Source organism: Odocoileus virginianus, chromosome 23 (genome assembly GCF_023699985.2).
Source record: "Odocoileus virginianus isolate 20LAN1187 ecotype Illinois chromosome 23, Ovbor_1.2, whole genome shotgun sequence".
Taxonomy (NCBI): Eukaryota; Metazoa; Chordata; class Mammalia; order Artiodactyla; family Cervidae; genus Odocoileus; species Odocoileus virginianus.
Genome location: NC_069696.1, coordinates 5,079,811 through 5,096,933, shown reverse-complemented (window position 1 = coordinate 5,096,933; position 17,123 = coordinate 5,079,811). Strand labels below are relative to the sequence as shown.

At 53.2% G+C, this 17,123-nt stretch overlaps 1 protein-coding gene and 1 long non-coding RNA gene across 2 annotated transcripts in view; one reads left to right on the top strand and one right to left on the bottom strand.

The window, feature by feature from the left end:
* Positions 1–3,310: 3,310 nt before the first annotated feature.
* WNT5B (Wnt family member 5B) overlaps positions 3,311–17,123 on the bottom strand; it is a 79,400-nt gene continuing 65,587 nt past the window's right edge. Inside the window, exons 3-5 of the mRNA XM_070453254.1 lie at positions 16,651–16,898; positions 10,458–10,750; positions 3,311–5,974 (exon numbers count right to left, since the gene is read on the bottom strand). Of these exons, the coding sequence (XP_070309355.1) occupies positions 5,516–5,974; positions 10,458–10,750; positions 16,651–16,898 (1,000 nt within the window). The 3' untranslated portion in view covers positions 3,311–5,515. The remainder of the gene's footprint in view (positions 5,975–10,457; positions 10,751–16,650; positions 16,899–17,123) is intronic.
* On the top strand, positions 13,915–16,322 carry LOC139030553 (uncharacterized). Its single transcript, XR_011482899.1, has 2 exons — positions 13,915–14,190; positions 15,331–16,322. It is a non-coding gene; the product is annotated as an uncharacterized lncRNA (long non-coding RNA).

The following is a 17,123-nucleotide window of genomic DNA, read 5'->3' as shown; positions in this document are numbered from 1 at the left end:
GAAATGCTGGGGTCTGACTCTGGGGTTAAGGAGCAAGTCCCTGTCTTACAGGGTCACGCTGACTTGTAGCTTAACAGAATTTTTATCTGGGAGAGCCCTCAATTTGTGGCCAGACTCAGGACTGATGGAGGCAGAAGCAGAGGGGGCCGCAGGGACTCTCCGTAGAACTCGAAGTCCATGTGCTGGCTGCTGGCCTTTGCTGACTGGTCCCTGGCCAGGGTGGGCGGAGGGCAGGCAGTGGCCAGCTCTGCCTTGCCGAGACCTGTGTGGGCACTGGCATCAGCAGAGTCTCCTCTCGGGCTGCTGTCCCCTGGCCTGGGACCATCTGAGCGCCCCTTTGGTGCACACTGTGTCCTCTGCGTTCCTCCAAAGCTAGATAGGCCAATGATGAAGCCAAGCTCAAGGCTCAGGTCTGCCTCCAAGAAATGCACTCCTTATCTGGTCATCCAAAGTAGTCCAACTGACCACAGCAGAGATTAGAAACAAGTCTAGGAAGTTATTATACATTCACACATCTTACGAAGGAGGCGGCTTTGGGGACAGACTGTACTGATTTTAATTTCTTGTGTGTATGTGTGTGTATGAGCTCGGCTGTGCCTGACTTTTTGCAACCCCATGGACTGTAGTCCACCAGATTCCTCTGCCCAGGGGATTTCCCAGGCAAGAATACTGGAGTGGGTTGCCATTTCCTTCTCCAGGGTATATTCCTGACCTGGGGATCAAACCTGTGTCTCTTATGTCTCCTGCATTGGCAGGTGGGTTCTTTACCACTAGTGCCACCTGGGGAGATGCTATCAGGAAGGCCCACTGTCTGCTCACGCAGAGTCAGTTTTGAGGGCCTAGACACTGACTTCTAGCAGGCCGATGCCCTTCACACATTAAACCCAGCTCTTCTGCAAACAGCTGTCTGCCTTGTGTGCAAGGCAGATTCTCTGAACCCGCAGTCCTGCACAGCTGGTCCTCTTACCTTAGATGGAGGACAGCCTTGTGCCTCCATCAGAGGAAATTTCCCTGCTTGCCCTCCTCATCCTAAATTCACTCGGCCAGAGTGGCAGATCAGTGGCCACATCTGAGGCTCAGAAGGAAACGGGCCCCTCTTACTTCACATCCTGACATCATTCAGAAACCCACCAAGGAGACAGAAGGGCCCCTTGTCAGCACCAGCTAGTAGCTGTGTGAGTCAGAGGGCGTTGCTTGGCTTCTCCGAGTCTTTCCTCCCATCTGGAACTTGTGGATAATAACACCAAACTCGCAGAGGTACCGAGGGAATTCTAGATGATGTATGCAAAGCAGCTGGTACAGTCAGTCCTCTGTGGAAACTACAGTGACTCCCCACCTCTGGGATGATGACCATCTGGCTGCCGGCTCAGAGGCTGACCCAAGCCACTTCCGAGCCCGAGCACCACTGTCCTCACCCATGTCTCGGTGGCCCATCCCAGCCGGGCCGGGCACCCCCCTCATCTTCCGTCCATGCTCAATTTTTAACAAATTAGTAAAATGTGGGAGTTCCCTGGCGGTCCAGTGGTTGGGACTCTGAGCTCTCACTGCCGAGGGCCTGGGCTTGATCCCTGGTTGGGGAATTGTGTGCCGAGGGTTCAGTCACTCAGTCATGTTTGACTTTTTGTGACCCTGTGGACTGTACTCCGCCAGGCTCCTCTGTCCATGGGATTCTCCAGGCAATAATCTGGAGTGGGTTGCCATGTCCTCCTCCAGGGGATCTTCCCAACCCAGGAACAGACAGCTGTTTGCAGAAGAGCTGGGTTTAATGTGTGAAGGGCATCGGCCTGCTAGAGGTCTCACAGTGTGGAAAAAAAAATTAGTAAAATTACACTGACCTAATTCTTTCCAAATGTGTTCAAATGAAACATCTAAAACTCAGCTGTGCTTCTGCCGGGAGTCTGTTTTCTGGCACAAGGACCCCATGTCCAGCTTTTGAACTGAAGTGTGAGCGGCAGACACTGGGCTGGAGCTGGTGAAACAGCGACACCGTGTGGCCAGATGGGAGGGCAGCCAGGCGCTGGGGACCTGGCCGTGGCTCAGGGAGATGGAGGTCAGGTCCCCACAGAGGAAGGAACACAGCCCCTTACATGTGCGAGTGGACTCATGTCCTCGTCCACAAACGCTCTTCTCGTCCACAACCCAAGACGGGAAAGCAGGACCATGCGTGCTCTCCAATCAGGACACAAGCAGGCGGCCGCAGGGCACTTGTGAAGTCTCCACGTTTGCCATCTCTGCCCCCAAGGGTCCTGGGAGATTTACAGGAACATCTGGCCACCCTCGTCCCTCCTGGACATTTCTTCTTGGTGAGGACTCTGGCCCTGCTGGCCAGGGGGCTGCAAAGGAAGCAGCTGGCTCTGTAGTCGTTACCTCAAAGGGCAATATCTTTATTTTGTTGTTGTTTTTGTTGCTTTGTTTAATTGTTTTAAAAAATCTTTTTCTTCTTTCTCAAAGGGATGTATCTTTACAATTTGGTTTTGGCCATGCAGCATGCAGGACCTGATCCCCAACCAGGGATAGAACCCAAACCCCCTGCAGTGGACGAACCCATCCCTAATCATTGGACTGCCAGGGATGTCCCAAAGGGAAGTATATTTAAATCATTAGCAGGAACTCCTGACCCTTCAAATCGAGCTCAGAGTAAAACAGTACTACATTCTGGAATGGAATGGCAGCAGGTTTGTCAATGTCTGGGGACACCTAGACAGTGTCCAGTCTGGGGACACCTCTTAGCAGTTTTACCCCCTCAACCCTGTGAGACAGAGAATGGCTTCACCTCACCCACCCCTGAAGGTTTTGAGGGAGCAGGAGCCCCCCTCACACTTAGCCAGGGTTCAGGTTTTCACTCCTTCGAGGAAAGTCTCAGCACCGGCCCCACAATTACACAATTACACTTTGCTCGAGCAAGTCCAGAGTAAACAGCCAGGGGTGCGCATGGGACAATGAGCTGGAGTGTGTGTCCTCCCATCCAAACACCAGCAAAGAAGCCCCTCTCACCTCCGTGAACTCTGAACCCCCCGCTGTGAGGTCCTGGGGAAGAGGAAGGCACCGGCCCGCACGGGCCAGGGGTCCTCCCAGGAGCTTCTCAAGGACCAGGGAGGGAGTCAGAGTGACTTCCAGTGGCTGTCAGTTCGGACCCTGTGGGTCCCCACCACGAGGGGCCGGACACAGACGAAGGGAAGCCCAGTCCGGTAGGTCCTGAGCGTCTGGAGCAGGCGAGATCCCTCTGAACCCCGATGTTGCCTTCCTCTTTTTAAGCTGGCTAACATTAGTCTCTGTCACTTGCAGCTTTGAGAGAACAAACCACACAGACTGAAGCCAAGGACATGGTTTTAATCTTTTGTAGGCCGGTTGGTTTAAACATTTTCTCTCATGGACCATTCCTCTTAAAATGTCTGCCAAAGGAATCTGAGTGACTGTGTGAGGAGCTGTGACGGGTAACACAGCCGGATGTTCCTCGGTGTCGAGAAGGGAGGTTCTTCTCTAGGTACTGAAGACACAGCAGGAGACAGGACCACATATGCCCTTAGGCAGAACCTGCAGTGTCATTTGCTCTTTATGACCAAGTTAATTCTGCAACCTCATCCCTTCCCTAGAAACAAACATTTCTAACATGAAACCGGTGTCTTGAGTGGCTGGTGGTTCAACATCTTTCCCAGAAACCCTCCCTTTCTAGAGTCCCTGAGCTCTGCCTTATCCTCCCCAGTCCCAGATACTTGCTCCTTAGAAGAAAAGCTATGACAAGTCTAGGCAACGTATTAAAAAACAGAGACATTACTTTGCCGACAAAGGTGTATAGTCAAAGCTATGGCTTTTCCAGTAGTCATATATGGATGAAAGCTATGGACTTTCCAGTAGTCTGTATGGATGTGAGAGTTGGACCATAAAGAAGGCTGAGTGCCAAAAATGTGATGCTTTTGAACTGTGGTGCTGGAGAAGACTCTTGAGAGTCCCTTGGACTGCAAGGAGATCAAACCAATCAATCCTAAAGAAAATCAACCCTGACTATTCATTGGAAGGACTAATATTGAAGCTGAAGCTCCAATACTGTGGCCACCTGAGGCAAAGAGCTGACTTACTGGAAAAGACCTTGATGCTGGGAAAGACTGAGGGCAGGAGAAGGGGGCGACAGAGGATGGCGTCATCAACTCAACTGACATGAGTTTGATCAAACTCATGGAGACAGTGAAGGACAGGGAAGCCTGACATGCCGCAGTTTTTGTGGGTTGCAGAGAGTTGGACATGACTGAGCGACTGAACAAAAACAACAAGCAGATACTCCAAAGCTGGAGTTATGGCCCCTGGACCGGACATGGTGACACAGAGAAGCCAGCAGAGAGCATCCCCCATCGCCCGTGCAAATCTAAGAGCCCAGGAGGACGGATGGGAGGTAAAATGGGGAAGAGGGGCCAAACGTGAGGTTTAACCTCCAATCTCTGAGTTCTGTTCAGAACAGCAGAGTTAACAGCCATGGTTGATCCCTGAGTTGCCTTTGGGGGGCAGGCATACATGCGTCACCTTATTAATTCTCATGACATTCCCCCCTCCCTCTCACCCAGACCAGGGCTCTGAATGATCCCCATCCCCTCACCCTCTTGTGTGTGTGTGTACTGTGCAGCAGGTTTCCGAGGACCGGATCAAAACTAAAAAGGAGCCACGTGTCCAAATAAGGAAAGAGATAGAAGCTTCAGTGGAGGGTGTTTAATGTTGGAGGGAACTATATCCGGGGCAGAGCCGAGCCCATGCCAGGAGCTGGCCCCGGGCTGCCCCAGGCCTCCCTGGACAAGGAGGGCCAATGGAAATATCAGAGCGTCTGCTCCCGGTAGTGTGGGAGCCCAGTGCGACCACCTGACTGGGCACCACCTGGCTTTCTGCAGCTTGGGCACAGATGCTGTGGGAGCCTGCGAAGCCTGGAGTGAGAAAATCTCTCGCTGGAAAGGTGGGCCCCGGAGTCAGGGGAGGAGCTGGCCCACCATCAGAGGTGACAAAGGGGCCTGTCCTCTTTCCTGAAACTGTGGATTCTGCAAGCACACACAGACGAATACGTGAGAAGGCGCTGGGCCTCTCATGGAAGCGGTCGGTATTCTGCTGGAGACCCAGAAGATGCCAGGGGTGAAGTTGAGTTCCCATCACCATCCAAGGGGCCGCCTGGCTTGGCAACCAGGGTCACAGGGCCATCACCCACCCAACAAGGAATCCAGATGCCATCCACTTCTCCCTCCAAGCACTCTCTCTGTCCTCAAGGCCTCGTCGGGTAGGCCGTGGACATTCCCAAGTCCCCACCTCTAGAGAGGCCCAGCCAGGGCAGGAGACAAAGCCCGTGTCCCACTCACTGGAAGCAGAGAGCCCCCAATCCTCAAAGATCTCCAGCGTCTCTTAAATAAGCTTCTCTTTTCTGTTGTCTTCTTTCAATTATTTACCATCCAGCCTTTCCTTTATACAAATATAAAATATATTTATATAGATCTATATCCATAGACTTCCGGGCCCGGCTCGGAGGAGCAGGCGGCGGCCCCAGCTACTTGCAGACGAACTGGTCCACGACCTGCGTGCACTTCTTGCAGCGGACAAAGCAGCACCAGTGGAACTTGCAGTGGCAGCGCTCGGTCCGCACGCTCTTGAACTGGTCGTAGCCGCGGCCGCAGCACATGAGCGCGCAGCCGTCCAGGCCCTCGGACGTCTTGTTGCACAGGCGGCCCCGCGTGCCCAGCGAGCCTGTGCTCTCGTCCCGCAGGCAGTAGTCCGGGCTGGGGTCCACGTACACCAGGTCCTCGGGGGTGGGCGGCTTGAAGCGGCTGTTGACCAGCTCCAGCTTGCCGCGGCGGGTGATACGCATGGCGGCCGCACTGTCATACTTCTCCTTCAGCTGGTCCCCCACCTTGCGGAACTCTGCCAGCTGCAGCCAGCAGGTCTTGAGGCTGCAGGACCCCGAGACGCCGTGGCATTTGCAGGCCACGTCTGCCGTCTTGTACACAGCCTGAGGAGGGGAGAGAGGAAAGGATGAGAAGAACGTACCGACAAGAGATGCCCCAGAGGCTGGCTGGGGTCACCGCAGGCCGAGTCCAGGTGGGGGCTGGCGGGGTGGGTGTGTGCAGAGGCGCAGGTTCTCCAGCCGCTTCCAAAGGTCTCTCCAAACTGAAAGGACGGGAAAGGAGCAGCACATAGAAAAGCGCGGGGAGGTGATGCCCACGTCTGATGCGCTTCCAGAACAGCACTCACCCTTTCTACTTTGTTGTTGTTTGGTCACTGACCCCATGTCTGACCCCATGGACTGCAGCCCGCCAGGCTCCTCTGTCCATGGGGTTTCCCAGGCAAGAATACTGGAGCGGGCTGCCATTTTCTCCTCCAAGGGATCTCCCCAACCCAGGGATCGAACCCGTGTCTCCTACACTGGCAGGTGGTGCCACCAGGGAAGCTCCTTTCTGTGTTATCCAGTTGTTATTACTTGAAATGTGTCATTGTTACCAGCAGGGGAAGAAAAAAGGTTATTTCTATCTTGATCAATGTCTCAAACAAATAAAAACCAACAAAATGAGTCCAGCTTCTACGTAATACAGAGTCCAAGACAGAAAAAAAGAATCAGCTGTACCAGGAGCCTACAACAGAAACCCTGTCTGGCCACAAGCTCTCCCCGATCCTGCCAAGTCCCCCAGGAATTAAACGTTCCCCTTTTCTGGGTTAAGTGGGTCATTAGCTCTGCAGAGCCGTCGGGCGCCTCCCCATAAACCGCAGCACACTTGTGACAAGACGCCCCCTGGGAGTGGCTGCGATGAGGGGAGGTGGGGCAGGCCCTCTGCCACAGGACAACGGATCGGGGGAGGGCGATGCTGGGAAAACAAACCCACCCAGAAGTCACTGAACCACAGCAGTGGGAGGGGACTGAACGTGGGCTACCCCAGACCCAAATGGAAAAGCAGGAGCGGACCAGAGAGCTGCTCACAAAGTGCTTTTCAGCGAAAGCATACGGACGCATTGTGTCCAGCGGCCCTGGCAGCCGTCCCAGAAGTGCAGATGGTGGGATAAAGATGCAGGTCCGCCGCCCAACATTTTCTTCTGCCACGGCTATTGTCACCGACACAGGCAGGACTCATTTGTCAAGGGCTCCTCTCGGCTTTCTTTTCAAGGGTCCCCAGATTGTGTCTTTATTCGGCAGGGACCACTGCAGGTGCAAGCAAGAGCTTCCACACCATCAGCTCGTATTACGACTGCCAGGACTCCTCCCGACTCTTTTCTGGTGTGGGACTACCCCCACTGTCTTAGGGTGGAGACACTGAGGACCACCCAGGAGGGAGTACACCCCAAGCTTGGGGCTTAAAAAGGGTTTAGGATGGAGAAGGTGAGCAGGCCCCTCCCTGAGCACTTGGCTGGCGGCTTGAAGGCAGAAGTGACCCCCCCATTCCTACACGCACTTCAAAGACAGCACCTGCAGTCACCCTCTGGCTCTGATCCCCCGGGGTCTGAGCTGGAGCCTGACATTCCCTGGAAATGGTCCTCGGTTTGGAGAGGGACTTCCAGCACCCAGCACTGTTAGGAGAAGGAGGAAACATTAAGAGCCTAAAGCTGTGTACCTACCCTAAGTGACTGGGGGAGGAGGCCGGATAGCATCTATCTCCGAGGGGAGCAAACACTCGGGGATTTGGGGAAAGAGAGTCGGGGAGGCTCTGGGGAAGGGACAGGAATTTCAGTAAAACAAATCCGGAAGGGAGAGTACCACTGAACCTCGCTATTCAACGTTCATTCTCATTCCTGTAAAAAGAAAGACATCACAGAGACAGTAATGCCTGTATTTTAGATATTTCACCATTGCTCATATATAGATGCGCCTCTTGCAAGAGAAGGAGGAGGGGATTTTGGCCTTGCTGGTAACTGAAAAAGCAATAGCATGTGTGAAAGTTTTTCTTCTCTCTCTATCTTGCCCCCAGAAGAGCCCCCTCCCCCTCTTCCACATGTAACAGTGTGGCCGAGCTCGGTCACTGGCAGGACGTCACGAGGATACGGCAGTTTTCATCTAGAAAATGCTCAGAGGCCCTGCAGTGACAAGGCAGTATCAACCCACTGCTCTGGCCTTGAGTATGTAAAATGGGGTCACTGGCGGCTCTCAAAGGCAAGAGAAATTTCTCGCTAAGTGTCCCCGAGGTTTACTCTGCATCAAGATGTCAGAGCTTAGATAACCTACTTGAAAAATAAAATCCAGTTGTAAAATAGCAGTCCGGGGACTTTCCCATCCCTGCCAGTGCTCAGTCCTTCCCGAGGAAGGTTCTGTGTAGGTGTGAGGAAGTGGGAGGTGATTGATGGAGGAGGCCTGCTCCTTGGAGGTGGGATGAGAACGCAGGAGAGACAGAAGGTCCCCACCTGGAGCAGATGGAGGCCAGGGAGAGATAAAGGGCTGTGAAGAGGTATGGAGCCTACAGGACGGGGGCCCAAAGACGGGGAGCAGACGGAGGAAGCCGGGGAGGGTGTGGGAAGCGCAGATGGAGGGCAAAGCAGAGATAAGGGCTGGAAAAAGCAAACAAACAATTAAGGGTGATGAAATGAGGAGCCAGCAGAAGTGGGGTCAAGATGCGACTGACAAGGCCGGATGAGGATAGACGCCTGGTCCCCTCTGCCTCTGCAACAGAGTCACAGAAGGAAAACCTTCCTTCCTGTGACCTCTTGCTAGGAGGCCCAGGGGAGTTTCCTCTGCGCTGTCACATGCGCCCACCCACTAAAGAGCACAGCAGAGGGCCCAGGGCCCCCGGTCCTCGGGAGCTGCAGCTGAGAAGGCAAGGAACAGGAAGCACATCTGAAAGGCTCGACCGCCCTCCAGACACAAATACCACGGACCACAGGGGATGCAAAGATGGTGGGAGGCATCTGGGCTTCAGTGGTGCCTCAGACAGTAAAGAATCTATTTGCAATGCAGGAGACCAGGGTTCGATCCCTGGGTCAGGAAGATCCCCTAGAGAAGGGATTAGCAACCCACTCCAGTATTCTTGCCTGGAGAATCAATCCCATGGACAGAGGAGCCCGGTGGGCTATGGCCCACGGGGTCGCAAAGAATCAGATATGACTGAGCAACTAACACAACACTTGCAGATGGTATTTACTGGGATCTTGAAAAATGGGTAGAATTTGGGAATTTAGGAGACAAAGTGAAGACTGAACATTTTTGTTTGTTTGTTTCTTTTTATCAACCAGGTTAGATGCCCAAAGACTGGCAGAGAGGAGGTGGAAGAGATGGAAGAAGCTTCACCAATGACGGGTGGAGCAGATCAGCACTGGTCTCTAAGCCCAGCTTCACAGATCACAGCCATGGCCTGGACTCCGGACTCACCACAGATGGACACCCACACCTGGCTAAACAACACTAGCCACTGAACATGGACTCTGCAGAGATGATGCTGGGCAATGACCAAGTCTAATCCTGACCTAATGTCAGATAGTGACCATGCTAAGTGTACACACGGGTACTGCATCGTACCAACACCAGGGACCCCAAGTCATATGAGAGGCGATTCCAGTTCCTCTGTTTGACATGTGCTCCTGTGAAACATGAGTTAACTTTTTTAAAAAAAATTTAATACAGAAACATTTTTTAAGAAGTATATCCATATCCTATTACTGAATCACCAATGAACCAACATTAAATTTCTGAATTTATTTCTCCTTCAGAAACTGCTGTTCCTGTTTTTTTTCACTGGCTCATCTTTGGTCTCGTGAAGTACCTTGCCTGGGCTTGACATGGACCTGGGTGTGGACAGCTCTCCCAGAGAGAGGTCTGTGTGCTTTCCTGAGAGGTCGGGGACCAGAAGGATCTCCCGCCACCCAGTACAGGGGCCTCACACTTCTCTCCAGGGGGACCTGGATGCACAGTGGACACCTGACCACCAAAAGACAAAGCTTCCAGCTGAGCAAGCCCTCCAGCCCCTGGCAGAGCAGACCCTGCCCGGCAAAGAGGAGGAGGCCGTGTGCTTGGAACCTGGGGGCCCCCTGAGCAGGTACAGATGGGCACAGAGCTCTCCAGCAGCCATTCAGGAAGACTAGCACCCCGGGGCACTCGCACATACGATAAAGCCAGCTCCCCGAAACCTATGTATTACTTCCCACTGAAATTGAGGCTCGGAAGCCCTTACATCTTATATGAGATTGATGAGCCTGGGCCTTCAAAGGCCACCTTCTGCACTTCCACTCAGGTGAAAGCACACACACAGGTAAGAATCTCTGTGGTCAGACTCATCTCTTCCTGGACCAGCCGGCAGCAGGCAGCACAGCCCAGGAACAGCCAATGTTGTAGGTGTGTGGGGGGCAGGTAGGGTCCTCCGTCTGGGTGTGTATGGGGGTGGGGGAGTCTACAGTTTGGGTACGTGTGGGGAGGGGGATTACATGATCACTGCCTATGTCCCGGTGGCCAGCAAGCCGCTGAGGTGCACGGGGCGGGCAGAGCCCACCGTCCAGGTACGCGTGGGGCGGGGATCGCTTACCCTCCGGCCCGCCTCGTTATTCTGTAGGTTCATGAGCACGCGGCCCTGCTCCTCTGAGCCCTTGGCGAAGTTCTTCTCCCGCTCACGGGCGTCCACGAACTCCTTGGCGAAGCGGTAGCCGTAGTCCACGTTGTCGCCACAGCCGCCCCACAGCCAGTCCCGGGGCAGGTCCTTGGGCCGCGCAGCCCGGCTGCAGCCGCAGGTGGACAGCTCGCCCTCACGGCAGGCGCGGCTGATGGCATTCACCACCCCGGCCGCGCTCACGGCATAGGTGAAGGCCGTCTCCCGGCTCCCTGCAGACAGAGGCAGACAGACAAGGGGAAGGTGAGGCTCCCCCGCTGCTGCCCTGGCCCACACCAGGAGCAGGGCATCTCCCACTGCTGAGGCTCCAGGGTTAGAAAGCAACTGGACCAAGAACCTAAGTTTCCCTTCAGCCCCAGCCAGCACCTCATCCCATCTGGAGAAGTTTACCCACCGTCACCTTCCTATTTAGGCTGGCCTGAATGGACCGAGAGTGGGAATAACACGTTTGTGGACCAGCTGGAAGGAGACTGGGTAGGGATCATGGGACCTGCAGTGTGACTCCAACCTGGCATTCATCTCTCCCTCACAGACCTGCTTCCCACCCTCCACGAGTCACACATCTGTCTGTCTGTGGCTGCATCACCTAGTTAAACTCACACATCTGTCTATGGCTGCATCACCTAGGTAAACTCACACATCTGTCTATCGCTGCACCACCAAGCTAAACTCACACACCTGTCTACAGCTGCATCCCCTAGCTCAACAGCACCCAAGACCAGGAGTAGAAATGAGCCAGGATCACAACGACCAGAGTCATCCCAGCCGCTTCCCTCTGTCTCCCAAGGTCCCCACTGCCTCCCACCCGACAGCGCTGGGGCACCATCTCCACAGACCCTCGGCACAGTCTCTCTAAACGTCCAGATCATTTCCTGTAAAGAATGCATCGCTATAGCGAGCCACTTAAAGGGCCGTATGATGTATGCTCTACTTCAATAAAAACGCTTATAAAAATAATCCTCGGCCACCAGGGACATGCAAATCAAAATCACAGGACATCACTTCACACCCGCGAGGAAGGCTGTCATCAAAAAGGCGACTAGTGACAAGTTGATGAGGACACAGAAAAACCGGAACCCTCACGTGCTGCTGGTGAGAACGTTTGATGGTGCAGCTGCTTTGGAGAACAGTCTGGCAGCTCCTCAAAAGGTTAAACATAGACTTACCATGTGACTCAGCAACTCCAACTCCTAAGAATATAACCAAGATAAACGAAAACATGTGCGCACAGAAAAATTTCTACGTGAATATTCATCACAGCATTATTGATAGTATCTAACAAGGTGGAAACAACCCATAATGACCATCAGCAACACAGATGAATGGGTAAAAGGAAGGCGGTATTGTACATGCAGTGAAATAGTATTCAGCCATAAAAAGTAACGAGGTGCTAGAGACAGGCTACAGCATGGATGAACCTTGAGGTATTAACGGGAAATGAGCCCTTCACATTTTGTGTCCTGCATTGGACAGACACAAAAGGCCACATGTTATATGGCCCCATTTATATGAATAGCTCAGTCAGAATATGAATAGCTCATAGCTCAGTCGGAAAAGAATCTGCCTGCAATGCAGGAGACCCGGGTTCGATTCCTGGGTCAGGAGGATCCTCCGGAGAAGGAAATGGCAACCCACTCCAGTATTCTTGCCTGGAGAATCCCATGGACAGAAGAGCCTGGCAGGCTACAGTCCAAGGGTTCGCAAGAGTCGGACACGACTTAGACTTAACTACAACTACTATTTATATGAAATGTCCATAGTATAAAAATTCATACAGACAGAAAGATGAGTGTTGTCTGGGGTTTGGGGAGGAGGGAAAAGACATGGAGCATGCCCACGAACAGGAGCGCGGTGTCTCCATAGGGCTGTGACAACATCCTGGCTGGCTGCACAGCCTGCTGAATATACACTGAACTGTACGCTTTAAAATGCTGCGTTGTATGGAATGTGCATTATGTTCAGTAAAGTCATTATGAGAAATAATAAATCATACTCGTATGGACTCAGATATGGAGACAGGGAAGGTATTCTTAGCAAGGATCTGAGATTCACTCCTGATCTCAGTTAGGAAACTGGGCAGAATCTTCTTTTTTTCAAAATTAAATAAAATTTTCTACTTTTTAAAAATTTTAAAAAAAATTTAATTTTAAACATTTAAAAATTAACATTTTTGAAAATTTTAAAAAAATTTCTTCTTTTTGGCTACACTGCATTGCATGCAGGATCTTAGTTCCCCAACCAGGGATCAAACCTATGCCCCCTGCAGTGGAAGCGTGAAGCCCGAACCACTGGATCACCAAGGAAGTCCCTTTTTTAAAAAAAATGTGTTTTAATCGGGCAGACTCTTCTGCTCCCCATGTCCCCCTCTTCTGAGCCTCCAGGGTCAAAGGTGGCCATCCCACAACCTTGTCTTAGCAGGTGGTGAGGCAGGCAGTCTGAAGTCACTGCTAGGTCCAGTGCAATCTCCCACCTGGCCTTACTTCTGGATGGTCCGGCAGGACACAGCGAAGTTTGCCACCAGAACACACAGGGCAAATCAGTTTTGCTCCTTTAAGCAGGGGCTGACTTCTGGTCAGATATGGAGTAGAACAGCACCAGGAAAGCCAGGTGATACAGGAAGCCACACGGGGACCAGCGTTTGGGACTGACATTTGAGCCCCTGTGAACTTTGGCCAGAGTCAGGATCTATGGGACTGGGGAGTCAGACTGTGACAGCTCCCAGGATGGTAAGATGGCCAAGAGGTCTTTGGGAGGGGTCCTGGACCCCACTTTGAAGGAGTCATGTCTGAGAAATCTTCTTAAAACGGGCCTTGACACCTTACCTGGCATCCCGGGACAGATACCATCTGAAGCTGGACCAGACCTACACTCCGTCCGTCAGGAGCATTGCTTTCAAACAACCTGCCTTGGAGAATCAGGGCCTTCCCTGGTTGAGATGGTAAAGAATCTGCCTGCAATGCAGGAGACCCGGGTTCCATCCCTGGGTCAGGAAGATCCCTTGGAAAACGGAACAGCAACCCATTCTAGTATTCTTGCCTGGAGAATCCCCTGAACAGAGGAGCCTAGCAGGCTATAGTCCATGGGGTCACAAAGAGTTCGGACATGACTGAGCATCTAACACTAACACTTGAAGAATCGGGTTGGGTTCCCAAGGCCACGCAGTCTGTCTGTGTTAAACGACACTGATCACCAGAATGTTCTTTCCCAGAACAAGCTGAAAGATGCCTTCCTACCACTTCCCTCTGCTGGAGCTAATCCCTCCTCCATCTGACAGCCCTTCAGTATTTGAAAACAATGAATATGCCTTTTATGTTTTCTCTTTTCTAAGTTACATATGCCTGATTTCCTTTTTTTTTTTTTTAGCAAACACATTTTGCAGAGCTGAGTCACCCTTCTCAGAACCGCCTTTAAAAACAATGTTTTCTGCAGCTGGGCGTTTACTGCAGACACCAGGGCTCTGAGGGTCCCAGCCCACCATGTAGCTGGTGAACCACCCACCGGTGAATCCGCTTGGCATCTCCCCCGGTCACTCCGCCTCCTTTGTTTTGGAGCATCACTGGGCCCCAGAGTGCAGGCGACTCCGTCCTAATGGGGCAGCATGAGAGTCTCAAGTGAGCCTCGGAACAGACCTCGTGCGGCTCTCAGCAAGCAGGTAAGGGGGGACCTCGGAGTGGATGGGCAGTGTGGGGACAGCTCTATGTGTGTGGTTAGCTGCTCAGGTGTGTCTGACTTTTTTTGACCCCTGTGGACCGTAGCCCACCAGGCTCCTCTGTCCACGGGATTCTCCTGGTTCTCCTGCACTGCAGGCAGATTCTTTACCATCTGAGACACCAAGGAAGCCCATGTGTGAAACAATTCAGAGGATAAAGGCTGATAAACCAGCCATGAAGCTCCTGAGAGATGGTGGATCTCCACCCAACAAGGAGACAGCAGGACAACACCATGCCCTCTGTCCCACAGCTGCCCGGCCAACCAGTAGGTGCCTCCGGGTGAGGGGCCTGGCGCCCTCTGGGGCGCTCTGCTGCCCTCTGGTGGTGGATGCTTGCAGTGGCTCTAAGGGGAGGTTCCACGCCAGACATCCGGAGAGGATCCGTCAGAAGCCAGCCTCGGCCCACCTTCCCAGGCAGCATCAGCCTGCAGGGAAGGTGCAGAAGGGGACGGTGACAAGGACAACAGAAGGGTTCCGTCTGTGACAGAGCAGGGCACAGAGACTGGTGTCCGCTTCCACTGGCGAAAGCGTGTGTGCTAAGTTGCTCAGTTGTGTCTCTTCGCTCTTTGCGACCCCACGGACTGTAGCCCACCAGGCTCCTCTGTCAGTGGGTTTCTCCAGGCAAGAATACTGGAGTGGGTAGCCATTCCTTCTCCAGGTATCTTCCCGACCCAGGGGTCAGACTCATGTCTTCTACCTGGGGCACTGGCAGGCAGGTTCTTTATCACTAGTACCACCTGGGAAGCCCTCTCCACGCAAACTGCACACTCCACGTAGACTCTGGTCCCGACACCCCTTCTCCCCTAGAGCAAAGCCTCACTTTTTTGGTCTTCACGTGACAAAACTACATGAACTGAACAGAGTCTGTCTGGCCAATGTCAGGCATTCACTCGGTCCCAAAGAAATACTAGTTCCCTGGCAGTGACTACGAGGTGTCTCTCTCTATACCTTTGGTGAGGAAATGAACTGATGGGTGGGCATAATTCTTGAGGTATGAGCCTACCGTCTTCCCCTCTCTGCCGGCTGAGAATTAAAGCCTCCTTTCTATTTCCTCCAAATTCTGTCTCCGTATTTTTTATACAGGTTTGGTGGGCAGAGAAAGCCGAGATTTTTGCCTGCAACATACCTGGGCCATTCTAGTTTCCTCACCTGAGATGCAGTGGGCAGGGAGAATGGCTGACCCAGATACCCACCAGGAAGAAATTACTATTTGAGAAGAACTGATAAAGAGTCCCTTGGACTGCAAGATCAAACCACTCAATCCTAACGGAACTCAGCCCTGAATATTCAACGGAAGGACTGATGCTGAAGCTGATGGCATCACTGACTCAATGGACATGAGTTTGAGCAAACTCTGGGAGATAGTAAAGGACAGAGAAGCCTGGTGTACTACAATTGATGGGGTCGCAAAGAGTCACATGAAAGAGTGACTGAACAAGGATAAACTATGAATGAAGCCCGCCTGACCCCCAGGTCCATTCTTTTGGGAAAGTTGCACAGTAGGAGGGTTACAGGAACTCATGAGCATTCCTTTCACAGACCTCAAGCTGATATTCAAAGGAGAGAAGCAAGGTTCCAAGTGTGCTTCCCAACCTCACTTTCTCCACATGGGCCAGATACAGGGGCTCCACAACAGAGGCACAGAGAAGCCTGAGCTGCCCTGCTCACTGCCTGCCAGAAACACAGCCTAGGGGGACTCCAGAATGTCACTTTTAGAGGGAAGCTGTTCTGGGAGAATGTGAGCCGGGACCTGAAGCTCTAACACCTTTCTTTTATGGCCCTGGGGATAAGACCCAGTAGAATAGGGCCGGATTTCTCAATTTCTTGCCAGGGAGGGGAGGACTGCATTTCAAAAGGACCTAAAACAATTAGACCCCAGATCACACCTCCATCTAAGCAATAGGGCAGCCAAAGAATCTTGGGCCAGGAGCTGGAGAGGGAGATCTGGGAATCCTGGTTAGGGGGGAGGCAGAGGGCTTCGGGGAGGGGCCGGTGGGCGCTCATCTTCCTCCTTCAGTCTGCCCATCCCCCACTTTCGCACACATTCTCTTTCAAATGAAAAGGCCAGGACTGGATCTGGGTTGGGTTAATGACAGCCATCACCAAACTGACCCAAAGTCTCTCTCTCTGAGTCCAAAAGGAAGAGAGACACTCCATAGACACTCAGGGCTGCAATTCTGTGTTCTCTGCCCACAGCTCCAGAGGAGGCCCTGGAGCTGAAACTGGGGCACTGGTGGTGGGTGGGCTTCTCAACGCGCTCGAACTCAACACGGACCCTGACCCCTAGCTCAAGGCCTTGCCCGCCGGCTGCCTGTTGGAGCTGGGCCGGAAACCGAGGGCCAGCTGACCACCCACCACTGGAGACCCCCTCCTTGCCCATGGGTCCCGGCCCGCCCCGCTCACCAATCTGCAGGACTCTCCCAAAGACGGAGGCATCATCCACGGTGCTGCAGTTCCACCGGCGCTGCCGGAACTGATGCTGGCATTCCCTGATGCCCGTCCTGGCACCCTCCCCGATGTAGGCCATGTGCTCCTGGTAGAGTTGGCACAGCTTCCTCTGGCCAGCGGACAGCCCCGGGAGCTGGCTGCACACGGGCTGGGCCCCAATGATGAACATCTCAGGTCTCTGCACTGGGCTCATCGCCAAGGACCTGCAGCCGGAGGGAGGGCCGGGGTGAGAGCGCCGGCCGGGCCAGCAGCAGGCCCGGAGCTCCACCCCCTCCCGGAGGATGGACCCTGAGCCAAGGGCTTGGGAAGGAGAGTCAGTGCAAACAGAGTCCTTGCTTTCAAAGGGAAACCGAGGCACAGATACAGGTGACACGCAAGACGCGGAATGCCTGAGACCGCCTTGAGCATCTGGATCCAAGTGACCAGAG